We start from the raw sequence: 19,255 nt of genomic DNA, 5'->3' as shown, positions 1-19,255 counted from the left end.
AGATATCTTCCGTCACGAGTAAAATATTGACAGCTCGTACGATTATCACTAAAATCAACTGATTATGTACACAACTCCGCCGCAACATGCTCTGAATCGTCAATATCACCAACATGTAACCCCATCGCCATACCCCGCGCCATGTGAACAAGCATATGGCAATGCAACGCCCATATTCCCGGGTTATCAGCCACCAACGCCAACACGACATGACCCCGCCGTGGTACACTAACAGTATCTTTGCGCACCGGAAACTCAAGATCCAAGCCGTTCGGAGGTGCCTCGCCTGTGTACGGATTGTAACTGCCCCAGCTCCCGCGGCCTGGATTTCTGTATGATGATAGAACGTAGAACGAATGGCCATGAAGATGAAACGGATGTGCACCGTCGTCCAGGTTGTTGATGACCACGTCGACTCTCTTTGGTTTACTGTCCGATATTCCGATAAATGGGACTAGTTGGTTTTCATCCCATGAAGTTCGGTTTTGAGCCAGTAGAGGTGGAGTTTGTGGCGTCCAGGATGTATGGTTGATGAATCCGACTGGTGCATAGTCCATGTGTGCCAGCTTCTCGACTTTAGCGTAAAGAAGAATAGTCTGTTCTGCCTTTGCTGGGAGATCCGATACTTTGATAACGGCTTTGAGATTCTGCGAGTCAAGGACCTGGATCTCATCTTGTTTCAAAGGCTGAGGAACGGCTTCATCGAATGATCCCTTTGCGCTTGAGCTGAACATCGGGAAGCTTTGGGTTGGGTGTAGTGCTGGGTTAGGATAGCCAAAGTTCCTGTCTAGCTTGTTAGTCCTGATCTCGATTGGAATTGTAATAAATGGATACGCACTCATCGTCCATATAAACGGTAAGCCAACGGTCTCCGGCATAGTTCTCCTTCCACTCAACCTCGAGGTCAACTCTTTCACCAGGATAGAGAACACCGACCGTTTCGGTGGCTTCAGTTTTGACAGCGAAGCCTCCGTCCACGCGAACTGGCCGAATTATGGCTCCACCGACCCTCAAGGAAAGGCCTGCGACGGAGCCTGTGTTGACTACTCTAATTCTGACCTTCTTCAGACTCCCAGACATGATAAGGGGTTTGAGGTCGCTAAGATGGACCTGAGAGCAAACAACTGGTCTCGCAGGAACAGCCATGGAGCAGTTGAAGCGTCCCCGACCATTGACCAGTAACGAATCTGGGACAGGTTCATTCCCTCGACTACTCGCATCGGCATACCACCCTAGCACTTCCGTTTGATTTCGGTGAAACCAATCACCGATCATGAGCAGGTAATCTTCTGGTGGAACATCAACCTCATCTGGAGAATGAACAACGAGACCTCCCCATAGCCCATCGGCGCGTTGAACATCAGAGTGGGAATGCCACCAAAAAGTGCCTTGTTCCTCTGCGCCGATGGTGAAGTTGTAAGTGAAACTTGTGCCGGGAGTGATAGGACATTGTGTAAACCCAACAGCGCCATCCATACTGTTCTGGTATCTCATGCGCAGGCCATGCCAATGAAGAGACAGGCCCTCATCTTGAAGTCCATTGCGAACATGAATCACAATTCGGTCACCAGACCGGGCCTCGATGAGGGGTCCTGGAAACTCATCTGCGAAAGTCAGTAATGGTATGCATCATGTTTGACGAGGGCCTTACTGTTAACGAGGTACACCCGCTTCTCAACTCCATCTGGTGATTTGGTTCCGGCTGCGATAGTCCAGTTGAAATATTGCGTTGTTGGGGGACGTTTTGCGTGATCCTCAGGATGGAGTCGGTACCCAAGATGGCCGGTAGTATCATTACCTGGTGGGCTGCTTGACGGACCATACAATGCCACTACGACCCCGATTGCCGATAGTAGTGCAACCACGATAAGAGCTGCTATCCATCTCCAACCGCACGTGCAACATACTGAAGGCGGGGTTCGAGCATCTCGCACCTTGACCTCCTCTCTTAGTTCAAACTCCTCAAGCAAAGCATCGGCTTCTTCATCGTGAGCGACCATTTTGATTTGCATGCACCTCAACCCAAACTCTCCAAAGCGCATAATCGAAAGCTCTTTTGTGATGGAAGCGAGACAGTTCCAAGTCCCATTTCCGTGCCGTACATCCGCATCCCGATAAGAAAAGTCCCGAGCGCTTGTGATCCCAAATCTCACAAAGATCCCCCACGAGATCAATCCCCGCACGCTGATTGGCTCGCCACCCAACAGCACCATCGGTCAGCGAATTAGTTAGTATTAAAACAAGACCTCCCAACTCGGGAAAGATATTCAACGTTGCAATTTACATCCGATGCATGATCATCTTGTTCTTGCTAATCAGATGGATATGATTTGAAACGTGTGAGTTGAGAAAATCTTGTGATCATCGCTTCTGGAGCCAGATCTTGCAGTGCTACGCTACTCCACCGTCGACGAGGGTTTTCTTTTCGATCCTGCTTTTTCGTACGATTATTTCCGATAGCAGCGAGGGACGTATAAGTTGCCAAGATGTGGCAGTGTCTTGAGTCTTGGCTCCTCTGGTTTTACCAGCTGGTTAAGGATTGGCCTTGGTTATCAGACATGATTTTCTCCCCGAGACTTCGTTGGGCCCTCACAGCCCTTTTGGCGGCTTCAAAAACAGCCAGGACTGAGAGCCTGGCTGATATCGACCATGTGATCTTGTTTATGCAAGGTAACGTCCCTTATCCAGCTTATCGTATCAGCTTTCTAATCAACTATAGAAAACCGTGCCTTTGATCACTACTTCGGTACTATGCCTGGAGTTCGTGGCTTTGCTGATCCAAACGTCCAGTACAACAACGGCATCCCAGTCTGGAAACAGCAAGTCACCCCTCAACAGAGCAAAGACACTGATTACATCACACCTTGGTACATCAACTACCTCGGTGGAACCTGGCCTGAGGCTACTCAGTGCATGAGTGCTGGGTCCAACGGCTGGGATGCCAACCAAGCTGCATGGAACCATGGTGCCAACAACCAGTGGGCAGTTAAGAACACTCCCTACAGTATTGGCTACTACAAGCGCGATGATCTTCCTGTTCACTTTGCTCTTGCTGAAGAGTGGACTGTCGGCGATATGTACCAAGAGTCAGTCATCGCTTCTACCAACCCCAACCGTGTCATGTGGATCAGTGGATCCATCAACGTCCCTGGCTCACCTCAGACCAAGGATGAGGGTGGATACCCCTACATCGACAACAATGAGACACCTGGCTGTGATAAGAACGGTATCAACTGTTACCCTCTCAAGTGGTCTACTGCTGCTGAGAAGTATGAGGCTGCTGGTGTCTCATGGAGTGTCTTCCAGGATGCTGACAATTTTGACGACAACCCGTATGCTTGGTTTGAACAATTCCAAGATTCCAAGACAGGATCTGACTTGAACAAGAAGGGCATGAAGGGACAGTCTTTGGACGCCTTCTATGCTCAGGCTGCCGCTGGAACTCTGCCTGAGGTCTCTTACATCGTCGGTCCCATGCAGCTCTCTGAACATCCTCCTTACTCCCCTCATGATGGATCTTGGCTGCAGCGAAAGGTTGCTGAGGCTGTTATCAACTCCTCCAAGTACTCCAAGTCTGTTCTGATCATCTCATATGACGAGACGGGAGGCTGGGCTGATCACGTTAGCCCTTACACTTCTCCTGATGGTACCGCGGGTGAATGGATTGATGATCCTTATGGTGCAGCCGGCCGCACTGCCACCGGCCCAGGCTTCCGCGTTCCATTCTACATCATTTCACCTTTCACCCGCAAGGGCGGTGTTTATACTGAACACGCCGATCACACCTCTCAGGTGTCCTTTATTGAGAAGTGGCAGGCTGCAAAGGGTCGTGATGTCACCACTGATGAGATGGTTCCCTGGCGCCGCGAGAACATGGCTGATCTCGTCAACGCCTTCGACTTTAAGAACCCTGACTATAGCATCCCCAATCTTCCTGAGGCTCCTCAGCCTCATACCAACAGTAAGGGTGTATATGATGGGTCATCATACTGTTATTCTCAGTACGGTAACGGGCGACCTCCTGTTCCCTACACTGGTGTCGGTGTCAACAATGACACCGCAAGCCTTGCTGAGGCTGGTTTCAAACCTGTCCGAGGACTTCTCACTGAAGGTCGCACACTTGTCATTGAGTCTTCTGGTCAGGCCGTGAGCGCCACATCGTACAGCAGCAAGGTGTCACTGAGCAAGGCATCAAAGAACCACGACAACATCCAGCATGGATGGGTTCTTCATGCTGTGGAAGTGGGTGGTGACCAGTTCACCATTAGCTCTGCCAACAACGGCCAGTATATCTGCGAGAATCTTAAGCTTTGCAAAGATTCTGGCTCTGCTACTCTGTTTGTTGTGGACTTCAAGCCAAGCAACGGTCACTCTTTCAAGGACCAGACGTCAGGGGAATATCTAGCTAGTGGCCGAAAGGAGAAGCTGGGCTGGCAGAAGAACCAGACTTTCTGGAAAGTGTTTAGTGTTACTTATTGATTAGAGAATAATCATAATACAGTGTAGTTAGTGCTGGCTTGTCTCGTCGGAGAGTTCGTTATGCGGTTGCTCTAGGAGAACAGCGGGTTAGATCTTGCTATAATATTATTAAGAAACTTGCTAGTGGTATTAAATCCATGCACTTGAGGTCTTCAATTGGATTGTATTGGTGAAACAATCCAGAGCAAGGGTCGCGGATAACCATGTCCTCTAGCATGATGCCAGTGTTTGTAAACTCATAAGTGATTGTTTTGTGACGCTTCTGTGAAAGACGGGAGTTGGCATTGACTTTCATAAAATGGCCCTACGTCACTCAGACGCATCTAGCGCCTAGAGCTATAGTTAAGTGGTAGATCCTACGGATTCTAAAGTTTGGCATGAGGTTTTGGCCGCTTATTCAACGGCATCTTGGTCTATCTCTAGCATCAAGCTTTGCCAGTTGGTATATTGAAGAGTACTTGCTGAAATATTTTATCACTCTGCTGGCTAGTAGCTTCTGCCAGCTAGAGCCGTATCAACTTTCCGAGGTATTGTTTTGGCCACTCCTTATTTCTATGTGTTTCCTAGATGGTGCTAAAACTGGTCAATTCCACTATGGCTTTATCTGCAGTGCCCTCTCCAAGTCTCCATTGTAGGTATGTGGAACCTCAGCCTGATAGCATCTGGTTAGGCTGTTTCTAACTGCACATTTATGCCTTCTAGAGGCTCGCTAGATTAAGGGATCATTTCCATCAAAATACAAGACTGGTTATCGATAGTGACCATATACTAGATGTACCTCACCGTACGACCCATACCACTTTCTCATTTAGCTTCTCAATAAGCTCCTTTTCCTCACGCGCAGTCCGACATCCCGAGCATTCATCGGTACCCTTGACAAAATCGAAAGAGTCTATTATGCCAATTGAACAATTTGCGAAGTCTCCCGTCGAGTTGGCCTCATCGCATCTGGTCAGACTGTTTCTGACTGAGCATTCCCATGTACATGTTATACGTTGGACAGACGTGCGAAGCCGGTAACACATGCTTTTCTAATCGGTGTAGATTTTCTACGGGTGGATGTCTGAGCTGGGGGCTCTAAATGCTCGATTTTTAGATATAGGAGGATTGTTTCTGTCTGACTGTGGAGGAATATATTCATTTTCCGTGCTGCGAATTGGATTTTATAGCCTTGAGTACCCAGTGATTCAATATATTGCCATCGACAAGCACAGTGTGTTTCACATAGATGAGCTCTCTTCTTTACTGCCAGTAAGATTTATAAACCAAATGTCATTATATTAAACCTAAAGTATATTTTCTAACCTTATAACTAACTTATAAACTTAATACTGCTATAACCTTCTGATTTCCCTAAACCTTTACCTAATCTAACCTTATTCCTAGTAATACCAATATATATATTATTATAAAACCTTCTCTAATTTAATTAAGCTTTTCTTATATATTAGTATTTCTTAATAAATCTAATAGCTATATATTATATCTAAAAGTCTATTTTAGTAAATTACTATTTATACTTTAAATATAAATATAATTTAAGCCTTATTTCTCTAGACTAGCTATATAATTATATTAAATTTCTTTAATTTTTTTTAGCTTTTTTAATACCTTTCTTTTTTATTAGGTAACTTTAATAACCTCTTTAAGGGATTTATTACTAATTACTATAGAAGTAATAGTTATATAATTAAATAAAGTAAGCTTAATAAGGAATTTACTATTAAGCTTATAGAAGTCCTATAAGTAAATTATATCTTAAATTTTATTAAAGTATAGATTAAGGTCTTTAAGGGGGGTTATATTATAGGCTACTATTACTTAAGGTATTATAATAGTTCTATTAATATAGTTTTAGATATATATTTAGTTAAGATCTTATTAACTAAAAATTAATCTTATTAATATAAAAGCTATTATCTTAAAGATTAAAAAGAGGTATTTATAGTATTAAGCTAATCTTCTTTAGCTAGAGGATTAAAGGTACCTTCTTATATACCTTTAAGGCTAGCTAAAAAGTTATTATTTAGGTTTTCCTCTTATTAGCCTTATATTATAGCAATTAATTAGATATTTTGGCATAATATCTAAGTTATAAGCTAGAAGTGTTATTTGCCGCTAAGACCTGTGGCTAAGAGCTTAATCCGGCCGAGAGAAGATAGATAGTGAACCAAATGTGACCTTTTATCTAGATAGGGTTACTAGATACGGGGTAATATGTAGAAGATGGCAGTAGCAGTGATAAAGGACGCAACGTCGGAATTTGCCATCTAAAAAGGGTGTACCGACAGCTCATCCTGATGACCATGCATTTTTATCTTATGACAAGCTTTAACTGTCGTTCTTTCTCCTCTCGTTTGATGCGGCATGGATCGCATTCAGCCTTCCCCTTCTCACTGTCGTTATCTTTCCATATACCAATGGAGCATCTTGCATCCTTTCCGTGCCCGTTGACCTCGCGGCACCTGTCTAGAAACTCTCGGTGTGACATTTCTGTCGTGCACGAGATGCATTGGATAGAAGTGCGAACTAACCGACACATCGTCAGGTCTCGCGGGTTATAAACAAAATTTCCGATTTCGGTATGATGATAAAGTTTAGAATATTAGATAGGGATGTGGCGAGTTTGTTGAAGTTGGGAAAGAATAGCGCCCGTATCCTTGTTGCTGCGAGTGGGATTTTATAGTCCTTGTGTGAGACGCGTGATGGGTCTGTCAACTCAAAATCACACTTTTATTAAAGTCAGTCCGGGCAGTAAATCAGCTACCCAATACAATTACCTAAGATAAGCTTTACAAACCTATCTGATGCATAAAAAGAACTCTAATTTTTTTTCCTTGGGGATTCACTGCATGGCCAGTGTTAAATAAGGTGACACACGCAGCTACGCAGCCTGTTTCACTTCCAGTGATATCGTAAGTGAATGTCATTTCGTTCGAAGGGATGTTTTGGAAAGCTCTACTCAATCCATAATCCTTCGTCATCCACTAACAGCGTATCCAGTAATCTCCGCTCTTCTGCAAGATCTCTAGTCTTCCTCGAACACTTGGTGCATTCCTCTTTTCCAACCTCCTCTCCTTCAGGCAGGATCCGAGCTGATCCACAGTGTCCCCAATCAGACTCTGTCTTGATAATTCCACATAACTTCATGTCGAATTTGCCAGAGTATTTGACTCCACAAGTTCTGCAAAGAAGTGATGTAAAGGTCTGGGAACACATTTTTGTAAACAAAAGGATAACCTTCCTTTCTGATGAACTCATCGGCGGTGGTGCAAGATATGAGACTGTATGTGGTCTAGGGAAGAGGATTCGCAGACGATGTTGGTGGATTTAGCCGGGCGGACTTTTATCAATGGCTGCCGATGGGACGAAGACAACAGTTTATATGGGTTTTCGGTTGTTGAATCGTGCAGTGCTATGACGAACAGTCCATTGTGTTCAGTGATGAACTTATCAAAAATAGCCTCCATTCACATTTGACTGTTCTCCTGGCTTGTTCACCGTCAAGCACGATTAAAAGGTTCTTATATTACTGATTCCTCTTTGGATACCGCCACGCTCCTGAATCACAACCCAGCTATGCCTGTTATTACATTCGCTGTATCCATAAACCCATTCTCTAAAGTTATGCCAATTCTACCTACTCCTCCAGGATGGTAGCGAGTGCTGCCTTTCTCTCTTCTTCCTCACGTTTCTCTCGACACTCATTACATTCTCCTCCCTCCTCCTCCAATTCTACTTGCATAACTCCTGCGTCGCATTCCCCCCACACAGCCATTTCAGGTAAGTTGTCACAAGTGGAAGTAGTGGAACTAGTCTTGTACGAATGCCGGCAGGTCGAACAAAGAGTCGACAAGGTATAGTAATAACACATCTTTCAAGTCGTCGCTCTTAGTATTTCTTCTCAGTTCTGCAGGAGCTAAATATTATGGCCCAATACTTTGGTTCAGTCTTGTGAATGTTGAGAATTTTGCTGTTGATGCTTCGCCAGGATGCGACAATATATAGTCAGAGCTGAAGCTGCGGTTCACTGCTCAATCTGCAGGTTTATACAGACAATAGAGGGTTACATGGGTCATTTCATCGTTTGTATAACTATGAACTACGGTATTTTCACTCACTCATACGGCTTATCAATTGGCAGCAAGTATGACGCGGCGCTCTTAAGATATATTATGTACTAATCCAGAGGCAATATCGCAAAAGACACGATAATAAAATTATTTAAAATCTGTAGTACTCGTAGAAATGAATGATACCGCCCTAACATTAAAATCCCCCTTTACTGGGAGCCCTGGAGCGAAAAGTCATCGAATACAAAGTCGGGGAACCCACTGGCGTCCGTGCACTCAACAGTGATGGACATGGACTCAGCTGAGTCACCGGCTGTGAAACTGTAGTCAAAAGATTGATACTGATACGCAGTGATTTGGGTGTCGATATCAAGGGTCTGGGACACTGAACCAAAGACAATCTTGAATGAGCATGTGCTGGGCACGTAGGCAGATCCAGCTGACCAGTTGAACTGGAGAGCATACGTTATGCCTGCATCTAAGGAACTAGCCAGTGGCTTAGTGAGCGTGGCTGACTTCTTGGAAGATCCAAGCTGAACGTATCTAGCTAAGTCAGGATATTGTTACACACGGGTTCGAGTGTCAGATACTCACAAGAAATTGTCGCCCGAGTTAGGTGATGGGCCGTCAGCTGTGCTTCCAGCTCTTATTTCCATGCCATTGGTGCCGAACCAAGCATAAGTACTATCCTCAGTGGCTTGAATCTCAAAGCTGGGGTTCTCAATGAGCGCCCCAGTCACGGGATATGCCTCACAGCCACCCACTCTGATCAGTGCAGTGTCATCAACGTAAACTGAGCCAAGGACTGTGTTACCATCGTTGTACTGGCAATAGAAGACCATCTGAAGCAAAAGATTGCCGGCAGGCATTTGAAAGCGAGCTGAGTAGATCGTGTAGCCAGTCGACGAAGTCGCGCCGAAATCAATATTAGCTAGTGGAAAGCCAACTTGATCGTTGTAACCGCCATACATCCAGCACTGGCCGTTATCTGGCAGGGTTTTAGGCTTCCAGAAGAAATGGAAATCGTAGTTCTCGCCGGCTACAAGATCTGATGAGTCAATGTTTTGCTCGAGGAATACAGCATCCGAAGAAGTTCCACTGGGGAAAAGTCTACCGATTGTCAGTTACCTCGCACTAAAATGTTCAAAATGGAAACTCACGCTTCCCGCTCTCCGGTTCGAGCGTTGGACGCATCTTGCACAAACTCTCCCCTGTTGTACCAGGCCCATGCTTGGTCCTCGTCATCTGCTTCGAACCCTGGGACTTGAACGACATTCACAGGGCAGTGAGGCGCCTCTGGCTGTGCAGGGACGAGGAGCGTCGATTTAGGGGGGGCATTTGGGTCGACAGGAGTAGCATCGCACGAGTTGGTAGAATCCAGAACAGAGGTGTCGTCGATGTTGATTGTAGCTGTGTACCCATTGCCTACACCAGGACAGGAAACGCCAATCTCGATAGCTGGGTCCAAGTTATCCTGCGCAATGAAGCTAGAGGTGTACTGGTGGTATTCGGAGTCAGATGGAAGCGACACTTGCTTCAATGTCGTGTAGTAGTCGAAAGTAGCAAAGATGGAGCATTGGGTGTTGACTGTTGGAGGGTTTGCGACAGCATACCAGAAGCTGATGGTATACTCTGTTCCTGGGGTTATGTGAATGCGCTGCTCCATACGTCGTTCCTGTCCGTCAGGAACAGGTAGAACACTTTTTTAGATTAGCTTAAGCATTGCATGACGTGAGACCGTCAACCTACCCAAGGTAATCGCCAGTCCGAGCTTGGTCGGGGTCGTATTCAACATCGCCACCGCCCCAGTAGAATCCCCAAACCGTACCCTCATCTGAAGCTTCGAATCCAGGCTGTCTGAGCAGGTTGGTTGGCTCAACACAGGCCGAGGTCGTGGTTGTAGGTTCTGAAGAAGTTGTCGTAGCGTCCGCGGTAGTGGTAGGATTGGCAGTTGTCGTAGTATCAGCAGATGTCGTGGACTCCTCAGACGTAGTAGCTTCGGTAGAGGTCACGTCAGTAGAGGCCGAGGTTTCAGCAGCAGTAGTAGTCGGGACGCCTGATGTTGTGGAGTCGACGGATGCCGATGTCTCAGTAGACATGGTCGAAGCACCAGAGGTCGTGGACTCAGCAGAGGTCGCAGCATCGCTTGACGTGGTAGGGCTACCGGACGTAGTGAGGCTGACAGAGATCGTATGACTGCTCGAGGATTCGATAGTTGAGACATCAGAGGTTGTCGGGTTGCTTGAGGAAATTTCAGTTTCACTGCTAGACACAGATTGAGTTCCAGAGGTCTTCGTATTGGCATCGGTTGTTTCGTCGGTCGACGATGTCTCGTCCGTTGATACCAATGCGATGGTGCTAGTGCCAGAGGAAGAAGTCGAAACAACTGGAGCCGAGGTCGCGACTTTGGTCGCCGACGCGCTCAACGAAGTCCTGGTCGATGGGCGACAAAGACCTGCGTTCACTCCGAGAATGTTCGCGGCCGCATAAGCGACCCCAAGAGTCTTGAGCGACACCATTTTCAAAGAATGGCTATTAAACGAGTGACTAGTTCACGGCTGGGTGAACAATGCGTTGCAGTGCCAGAAACATGGCTTGACAGGGGAGCAGCCACAGAACATATAACGTCCACGGGAAAGTCGGAGAGAAGACCCCGTATCACGCCAAGTCGCACCACTTGGTGCCCAGAGGATCTAGTAGACCCAAACGACCAATACGATTCTAAATCGGTCATTAACCGCTGGCTGTTTCCCAGCTGAATTGCTTTTAGTAAGCTCGTGACGGATCAATAGTTTGGTTGACCTTATCTAGCGTCTAGCTGAGATTGGATAGAATACTCAGTGTGGATCGGAGGTAACTGAATCGAGACATTGGGGGCGTTTAGCTGCTGTGCCTTGCATAATTACAATTGTGAGCCCCTGAGTTTTCGTCCTAGCGTCATGCTTTTTTGTAAGACGCTATTGAATCCAACAGAAACTATTGACAGATCGCTAAACCTCAATGGATATCAGCCTTGAGAATTTCTGAGTCAGAACTCCTTAAGCCCGGTGGTTCCGAATTAGACTATTATTGTGACAGTCGAAACTTGAAAGGTCGGTTGGTCGTCACGCCACCGAAGCACGGAAACGCAACGCTGTCGGAATCAAGAGATCTGTGCCAGTGAAGCTCCCTGTGGCTGGTTTTAGGCATACTTCGCAGATCGTTTTTCTAAGCTTGTCTTGGATTTTGGCAGTACAAGGTTTCCGACCATTCAGCTAGCCACTAATTAATTCGTGGTCGCGGCCATATTATACCCGAATGTTGCTTTTGACGAAAAGGAAAATGAGATCCCTCTTTTCTGGAATGGCGCTGGTGACTCCAGTATGTTCTTTGCCAGCTTTGATGGCAATAAATAAAGTCCTGTTCATCATAAGGACAATATTGGAAATGCGCCTGGACATAGCCCGTGCGTGGTTACCTTCAGCAAGAAGGCGCATGTTTTCTGGAATGGCCGTAGAGGAAATTGAACCGCACTTCACTTGGGAGAAGGGTGGCTGGAGCCAGCAGCGCTCTGTCGCAGTCCAGAGTGGAGGACAGGGTTATTATCCAGGTTCAAGTCCAACGGCTATTGTGCAAGACGATAATAGCCTTTGACTTTTCTGGGTTGGCTCTGGTGGGCCTGACCAGGGGTCATGGTCCTCAAACTTCGCACAGAACCCGTACTCTTGGACTGATCAGAGAAACTTGGGTAGAGAAATTGGCGGCAGCTTCTGAAGAAGATGTCGTGTGCCAGTGGACTCAAGGATGAGAAGTTGGTTTACCTCTTTTGGGAAGATCCTGAGCAGGAAATCTGGTTTACTTATGAGGCACCTCAGTAAGCAATTGCCGCCTTAATTCCTGATGCCAGAGGATATTGTGGACTTTAGAGGAAGACCTGAAGGCATCTGATGAGGTTGCGCCTTTCATTTATATGTGGCTTGGCCAGCAGGTTTTCCAGGAATTTCTAAGCTTTTTAATAAATTTCATAAGACCTGTCGGAAGCTTTCGAGTGAATCAAATTTATCCCTATTGCACCTTAAGCTTTCCGGTAAAGCTGATATGCCTAGAAGTATCCGGGCACGACAAATAGATTATCGAGATGCCTCCAGGCACGGATACTCTCCTCACTTCCCCTTAGAATACTGGAGGGGCCACTGGACTTTAACGCCCAAACTCTTGGCAGCTGTAAGTACAAACTCTGTATCCCGTAGGAACTGTCTCCCAACCATTACTAAGTCCGCCTGAGGCTCCTCATACTTCCCTATCTCCAGGCCTCCGTTTTCCCCACTCGTCTTCTGTGCTGACCTAAAGCTGTCATTACCACGAACTATACCCTCAGCCATGTCAGGGTTATCGATCAACCCCACAGCCGCAATCAGCAGTTCGATACCATCAGCTTTGAGGGCTTGTCGTATCTGGTATGCAAGGTCGACCTGATAGTATGGATGAATATTGATCTTCTGGTCGATATGGTTACCACCAGATGAGACATCAAGAATGTCAACTCCCGCCTGGGGAAGAAGCTTGGCAAGTTTGATGGACTCCTCAAGTGTCCAACAGTCGTGACCACTCCACTCCATCCACTCAACTGCTGAGATGCGTAGTGAGAGAACAACAGTGTCTGGTATGACATCCCGGACGGCTTTGATGACACGAAACAAGAAGCGCGTTCTGTTTTCAAAAGAGCCGCCATATTCGTCGGTTCTATGATTCGTGAGAGGGGATAGGAAGGAGCTGATCAAATATCCGTGAGCACCATGGATTTCGATAAAGTCTTCTGCAATTAGTTACAATCCGATTACTGGGAACAAAACAACATACCCACGCCGGCTTCAGCAGCCCTTCTAGCGGCACTGCGAAACTGATCAACCATAAAATCAATTTCTTTCAGTCTCATTTCTTTCGGTATAGAATACCCAGGGCCATGGCAAATCTCACTCGGCGCCCAGAAGTCATCTTGCCATTCGCCAGATTCCTCATTTGCTGGTGGGGAGTGCACCATCAGCTCGCCTTGGGCAAGCCACGGTGTGGCCATGGAACCCTTGGGACCAGAATGGTAGAGTTGGACTCCCGCCTTCTGCCCTTGTAATTGAATGTAGTCAACTACTCGCTTTAAAGGTGCAGTCTGGCTATCGTTCCAAAGGCCTGCGTCTCCAGTTGAAACGCGACCATTGGGGGCTACAGCTGTAGCCTCAACGATGACGAGCGCGGCACCTTTTGTAGCGAAGGACCCGTAATGTACAAGATGAAAGTCAGTCAGATGGCCATCGTTGGCACTGAACATTCCCATGGGCGAGACAGCGATGCGGTTTTGGAGGGTAAGACCTCGGACTCGAAGAGGGGAGAAGAGGGTCGAGCTGACTTCGTTTTCTATGAGCGGTGTGCCGGGCGTTGGCGCCGCCTTAGGGTACAAAGGAATCGCCTTTTGAAGAGACATGTTGATGGGCAAGTGGTATGGCTGGGATGGCGTTTTTCAGTGTCTTTTGAGGTTGTGAGGTTTGAGGCAGATGATCCCTGTGATGGCGGAAGAGGCGATATTTATACCCAGAACTAACTACTTATCAGTCCTCTTGGACTTCTTGATGCCAAAATTACCCTGATGGTATTACCAATCACTTCTTGATCGTCAATCTTGTTATAGAAAGATCCATCCATCCATCCATCGGATACAAGACACTAGCTTGCCATTTTGGGACTAGCGTACTTAATTGAACGAGATGGCCAATGGAGGGTAAAAATGCGTCTCCACAATGCGACAATTATCTCATTAGTAAGTAATACTTATCATGTAGTCATATCGCAATCGTTCACCTCTTGGGCTTCGGAATAACACGATTCACTCACGGTTCCCAGATCTCCAAGGTATCTCGGATAATGAAGACTAAAAGATCTCGAAAGAAGATATTCGCCAAAAAGGGCAGAACCGGCTGTATAACATGTCGGTTAGTGACGACCACTGCAACAAAAGCCAGTCAAACTAAACATGAGTCATGACAGCATTCGTCGAGTCAAATGTGATGAAGAAAAGCCAACTTGCCGTCGCTGTGTCTCCACTGGTCGCAAGTGCGATGGCTATGACCTCACTACCCTGGCCCAGAGCAGTAAAGTTCAACTCCAACCCATAGTTTCTGGAGGCAGTGATCCCGAAAGCCAGGCCATCTACCAATTCCGAACCAGAATCGCAACACTCATCGCGGCTTCCTCTTCTTTCGACGCCAGATTCTGGACATATGATGTTCTACACAATTCAGATACATTCACGCCCGTCCGACACGCCCTCGCAGCACTCACGTCAGCATACCAGAAGTCCATCCTCCTAGGCATAGAGTCCACAAGCTGCGACATGTTTATCTTTTCTCAGTACCAAAAGGCCATGCGATCTCTTTCAATCTTTCTGCAAGATCCTAAAGTGCTCTCCACATCTGCAAAGCTGGCTGCCTTGGTTGCGAACTTCCTATTCACGTACCTTTGCTCCTTGCAAGGTCTTCGACAAGAAGCTCTTATTCATTTGAGAAATGGCTTGGCGCTCATTCGGGAATGGGGCGACCTGAGAGGCCAGGGCCAGCATATAGCGACGGACATACTATGGCTGTACATGAGATTGGACAAGCAGACTCGCATCATCTCAACAACAGATAGTACGTCCCTTTGCTGGGATGGTCGCTCTCGCCAAGGAACCTTGGATGGTATTTCTAATACACCCTCTGTGTGCTCATTATTACGGCAACTCGATGTGATACACAGCCAACTACTCAAGCCTTACAATAGCCAAGCCACATTGGTGTCCAATGAGCACTGCCTCAAATTTTGGGACCAGCGGTTCGAGAGACTTCTCGTTACTTCCCAAGAAGAGGTGAAGCATGTAACCGCTCTCAGGATGCGACGGATAATGGTCCAAGTTGTCCTTAATATGGCAACCAACAACTCTGATGATGTAGAAAGTATTGTCGATACAGATTGCAAAACCATTCTCCATCTGGCCTTGCAGCTGATTCATGACCTCGGTCTTCGACCTGCCCAGGCCGGTTTCTATCTAGCGAATGGTCTTGTCGAGGCACTCTACTTTGTCGCAGTCACTAGCAACGACTGGGACTTGCGACAGCAGGCCATACATGTTTTACGACAATATCGGTTCACCGATGGCGTTTGGGGAAGTAGTGCTGCTGCGGACTTAGCGGAGGGGCAGTTACAGCGTGATATCTACAAGTATCGCCAGCAGCTGGAGTCATAGGACGTCTTAAAAAAATATTGTCATGCCGTTTTATCAGGATACACTGTGAGCTTCCCCTTCTCTACTTTATGTTAACTTATGCTCGCTTAAAGATTGTGATTCTTTGCTGCTCAGGATACCCGAGGAAGAGTCTCAGCTTTGGCAGAATATCCGAAAACGCAGGAAACTTCTCCAAATCCAGCCCCTTCTCGGCCTCCCCATCAATGTTGAATGGCCTCATAATGATATTATTCTGTCCGGTTTCCTCCAGCGAAAATTTCAGTGGCAGAATGCAAGTAACTTGAGGCGTCTGCAAATTCTTGCCAATCATTCCAGCGATCTGATCCAGCCAACTTGGTACCGCAGGATCAGAAAATGACATGACTATGCACCCACCGGCTTCTACCAAAGGATCGCTTTTTTCGTCGTTGGGTTTTGGGAGCCATAGTTCGGTCTTGATTTGGGATAATGCAGGATTGGTCTGCTGATCCAGAGATTTCCAGATAGCGAACCCCTGGTCGTCTGCTTGGTGAGAGTCAACGGCAAACATGTAAAAGTTGTTGTATTTGCGTTTTTCATCAGGGTGCTGATTTAAGTTGACTTTGATAGTAGCGCATGAAGCGATTGGAGAAAGTTGAATGACCTGGTCTGCTGATTGGCTACTGGTGTTCTTCTCTTCGGTATCATTTGGCTCCATGCTCTCATCCGATGCCGTGATGTTGTCGCTATCGATCCGTTGCAGAGAGATTAGTTGTCTTCTCACAGTGGCCTCATCCCCATGAAGAATGGCCACTGCCAAGAGTACTTGCACGCCAAGTAGAAAGGTCAGACCGGCTGCACTCCAGATGTAGGGTGAGGCTTTGACTGACGCCTCAACCCATCGTACTGTAGCATGAACGCGTTCGTCCATGACAAAGTTTGCAGGATAAATAATAAAGAAAAACGTTTTTCTTCCATGGGTGGACCTTGATTAAAGCTTTTGAGCGGACGGTTCGCCAAGCAATTTGATAGGCGCAATCATTTCCACGTGCTAATCGTGATGCATTGATTGGCGAAAATGGTGTCGCCAAGGTATTTCTCTAAGCAAGGTTTTATGGACCAGATTATATGCGAAAATTAATTTTATTGACATATTAACTGTCAGAATCGTGAAAGCATGGTTTGTGATGCAAGGTCACGAGACATGATGATGCGCGAGAATCACGGTCTTGCCTTCAAACGAACGAGGTAGCCACAACATATCCACGTCAGACACTAACCTCGAGTTTGTTAACAGATGAATGAGTTTGAATAAACGACTTTTCCGCAGTCTTGGTTATCCCTGTCTTCAATATTGGGCGAAGGACGACTTCTATAAGGGGCGTAGCAGCGCGCGTCGAGGTCAAGACCACTCGCAGCCATGCAAAGTCACCTGGCCTCGCGTCAAAGTCGCATCAAAGATTCACGGTGCTTAATTTAACATTTCACAGCTGACTTTCTAACTTTGCAACAAATCTTATGCTCGGTGAATGACAAAGCTAATATCTGAGTCATTCCAGGCATCTATATACCAGATTCAACACAAAATAAATCCCCTTCCCATATATAAATAGACAAACCTCTCCCTGAATCTATAAATACTTTCTACCCCGGCATGATCCGCGTCTGTGCTCCTCTCTCCGCATTCTGAAATCTGTCTTGATCGCCCTAACCTCGCCAAGTCTCACCCATTTTCGCTTACATAACCCGGCTTACCCCATACGGTCCACATAAAATGGCTCAATCCGCTACGTCAGTAGACGCGCTAGTCGCTCCAACCTCGAGAGCACAACACACCACTCTAAACATCGTATCACGTCTCTCCTCACTATCTTTACCCAACGACTCAGACATGGTCGCCATTCCTCTTCATCATGGCGCTCACTGCGATAGCCTCGCGCGGCTCACTGATGAGATTCTCGTGTCGATACTCGAAATACTGCCCAAGCATGACCTCTGCAGCGTGTCGCGGTTGAACAAGCGCTATCATGCCCTTGCGGATGCGGTGCTGTATAATACGGTTCAGTGGCTCAAACCTGAGCTTCATCTTATCTTTAGTCAATCGCTCAACCGACGGCCAAGGCGCGGATCAGCTATCGAAGGAGTAAAGCTGGCATACCCGGCTTCAGAGTTAACACGTCTCATCTCCGACACGCTAGAGCCAACCAATTCCGTATCGCATACAATCTCAACAATGTCGAATCTCAAAACTCTCGATATAGCTGTACCTGTTGGTCTTCTGCACAGTATTGGAAACCTTTTCAACGGACCCTTCGATCTCGCTTGTCTGCAATCCTGTACCCTGTTCTACCAGGATGAGGCCGATCAGTACTGGGATCTCCAAGAGAACATCCACATCTTCACACATCCAACTCTCGAAACACTAGTCATCAAGCGAGCAAAGCTAGACGACAGAGGCTTCGAGTTAATTGAGCGCCCGCACAACACAGCGCTCAGCAAACTCCATCTGATAGAATGTGACATCAACGACGATGCGCTCTCAGACGTGCTCATGTTCCCTGAAGCCCTCAAAGAATTCGTCCTCACCCAAAGAGAAGAGCCCGAGCCCGAACTTGAAGAAAGCTCAGCAAGCATTCGCGACTACATTCTCTCCCTCAAAGAACAATGCCACTCGTTAGAAACCATCACAATCGACTTCCCCATGCTCGCCAGCGCACGTCCCCTCGCCCTCCGCGAGTTCACCGCGCTAAAAACTTTGCGTCTAAACTGGGACTACCAGCTTTTTGGAAAATCAACAAAGAAACCACGCCTACACTCTGTTGGACTACCGCCTGAACTAGAAACATTAGAGTTTTTCAATCCCTTGGGTACGGATGAAGAAGTTACGGATTTGTTTGTTAGTGCTCTTGAGAATATGCATTACACTTGTAGGAAATTGAAGGAGTTGATTGTTTTGGTTGATGAGGATCCGGTTCCGAAGCAGATTGTGGAGGCGGTTAAGAAGCAGGAGCAGTTGTATTTGAATGTCATTGGAGGAGATCTGGACGATGATGATGAATAGATGATTGGTGTTGGATAGAATGATGGACTTGGCTAAACATTACGGAACATAGAATAAATACACAGCGACTGTCTTTTGCATCAAATGATACGAGTCCATGTGATGCAAACACGCAGAGAATGAACGACTAAACAGATGTCCTTGCCACCAGCTGAGGTTTGCTAGTCACAATGTCCACTAAAGTACACTAAACTCACCTAAGTCTCATCGTTATTTAGGATAAAGACCCTGACTTAGAAGCTTTCTTAGGAGAGGAAAGAGAAATCAGGACCTTGATCCTAAATGACAATAAGGCTTAGGTAAATTTATGATATCTTTTAATGAGTTTATTTTAGCATCTCACACTAAGGTCTGGTATTTTCCTATTCCCCAAGGTCTTCTTATCGCCAATACAAATTAGCCGCTTCAACGTGGTATTTTCTTTTCTTGGCATGC

At 46.6% G+C, this 19,255-nt stretch overlaps 7 protein-coding genes across 7 annotated transcripts; 3 read left to right on the top strand and 4 right to left on the bottom strand.

The window, feature by feature from the left end:
- Nucleotides 1–62: 62 nt before the first annotated feature.
- On the bottom strand, nt 63–2,000 carry FPRO_06933 (putative multicopper oxidase; the record flags this gene model as incomplete). The annotated part of the gene is made up of 3 exons (XM_031228099.1): nt 63–783; nt 839–1,604; nt 1,652–2,000. 3 exons carry the CDS (start codon nt 1,998–2,000, stop codon nt 63–65), a joined length of 1,836 nt encoding a protein of 611 aa, XP_031078469.1.
- A 486-nt stretch (nt 2,001–2,486) lies between these two features.
- Nucleotides 2,487–4,479, top strand: FPRO_06934 (uncharacterized protein; the record flags this gene model as incomplete). Its single annotated transcript, XM_031228098.1, has 2 exons — nt 2,487–2,670; nt 2,720–4,479. The coding sequence occupies 2 exons, from the start codon at nt 2,487–2,489 to the stop codon at nt 4,477–4,479; spliced, it is 1,944 nt and encodes a 647-aa protein (XP_031078468.1).
- Nucleotides 4,480–8,761: 4,282 nt separating this feature from the next.
- FPRO_06935 (related to DAN4-Cell wall mannoprotein, expressed under anaerobic conditions, completely repres) lies at nt 8,762–11,071 on the bottom strand (the record flags this gene model as incomplete). The annotated part of the gene is made up of 4 exons (XM_031228097.1): nt 8,762–9,095; nt 9,147–9,662; nt 9,713–10,252; nt 10,302–11,071. 4 exons carry the CDS (start codon nt 11,069–11,071, stop codon nt 8,762–8,764), a joined length of 2,160 nt encoding a protein of 719 aa, XP_031078467.1.
- A 1,623-nt stretch (nt 11,072–12,694) lies between these two features.
- On the bottom strand, nt 12,695–14,007 carry FPRO_06936 (uncharacterized protein; the record flags this gene model as incomplete). The annotated part of the gene is made up of 2 exons (XM_031228096.1): nt 12,695–13,344; nt 13,392–14,007. 2 exons carry the CDS (start codon nt 14,005–14,007, stop codon nt 12,695–12,697), a joined length of 1,266 nt encoding a protein of 421 aa, XP_031078466.1.
- A 546-nt stretch (nt 14,008–14,553) lies between these two features.
- On the top strand, nt 14,554–15,801 carry FPRO_06937 (uncharacterized protein; the record flags this gene model as incomplete). The annotated part of the gene is made up of 1 exon (XM_031228094.1): nt 14,554–15,801. The coding sequence occupies one exon, from the start codon at nt 14,554–14,556 to the stop codon at nt 15,799–15,801; it is 1,248 nt and encodes a 415-aa protein (XP_031078465.1).
- Nucleotides 15,802–15,877: 76 nt separating this feature from the next.
- On the bottom strand, nt 15,878–16,690 carry FPRO_06938 (uncharacterized protein; the record flags this gene model as incomplete). The annotated part of the gene is made up of 1 exon (XM_031228093.1): nt 15,878–16,690. One exon carries the CDS (start codon nt 16,688–16,690, stop codon nt 15,878–15,880), a length of 813 nt encoding a protein of 270 aa, XP_031078464.1.
- Nucleotides 16,691–17,533: 843 nt separating this feature from the next.
- FPRO_06939 (uncharacterized protein) lies at nt 17,534–18,820 on the top strand (the record flags this gene model as incomplete). The annotated part of the gene is made up of 1 exon (XM_031228092.1): nt 17,534–18,820. One exon carries the CDS (start codon nt 17,534–17,536, stop codon nt 18,818–18,820), a length of 1,287 nt encoding a protein of 428 aa, XP_031078463.1.
- Between the last annotated feature and the right edge of the window lie 435 nt (nt 18,821–19,255).

The sequence above is a fragment of the Fusarium proliferatum genome (assembly GCF_900067095.1).
Source record: "Fusarium proliferatum ET1 genome assembly, contig: FPRO_scaffold003, whole genome shotgun sequence".
Classification (NCBI taxonomy): domain Eukaryota; kingdom Fungi; phylum Ascomycota; class Sordariomycetes; order Hypocreales; family Nectriaceae; genus Fusarium; species Fusarium proliferatum.
The sequence above is the reverse complement of the archived record's forward strand: the minus strand, read 5'-3'. Positions and strand labels throughout refer to the sequence as shown.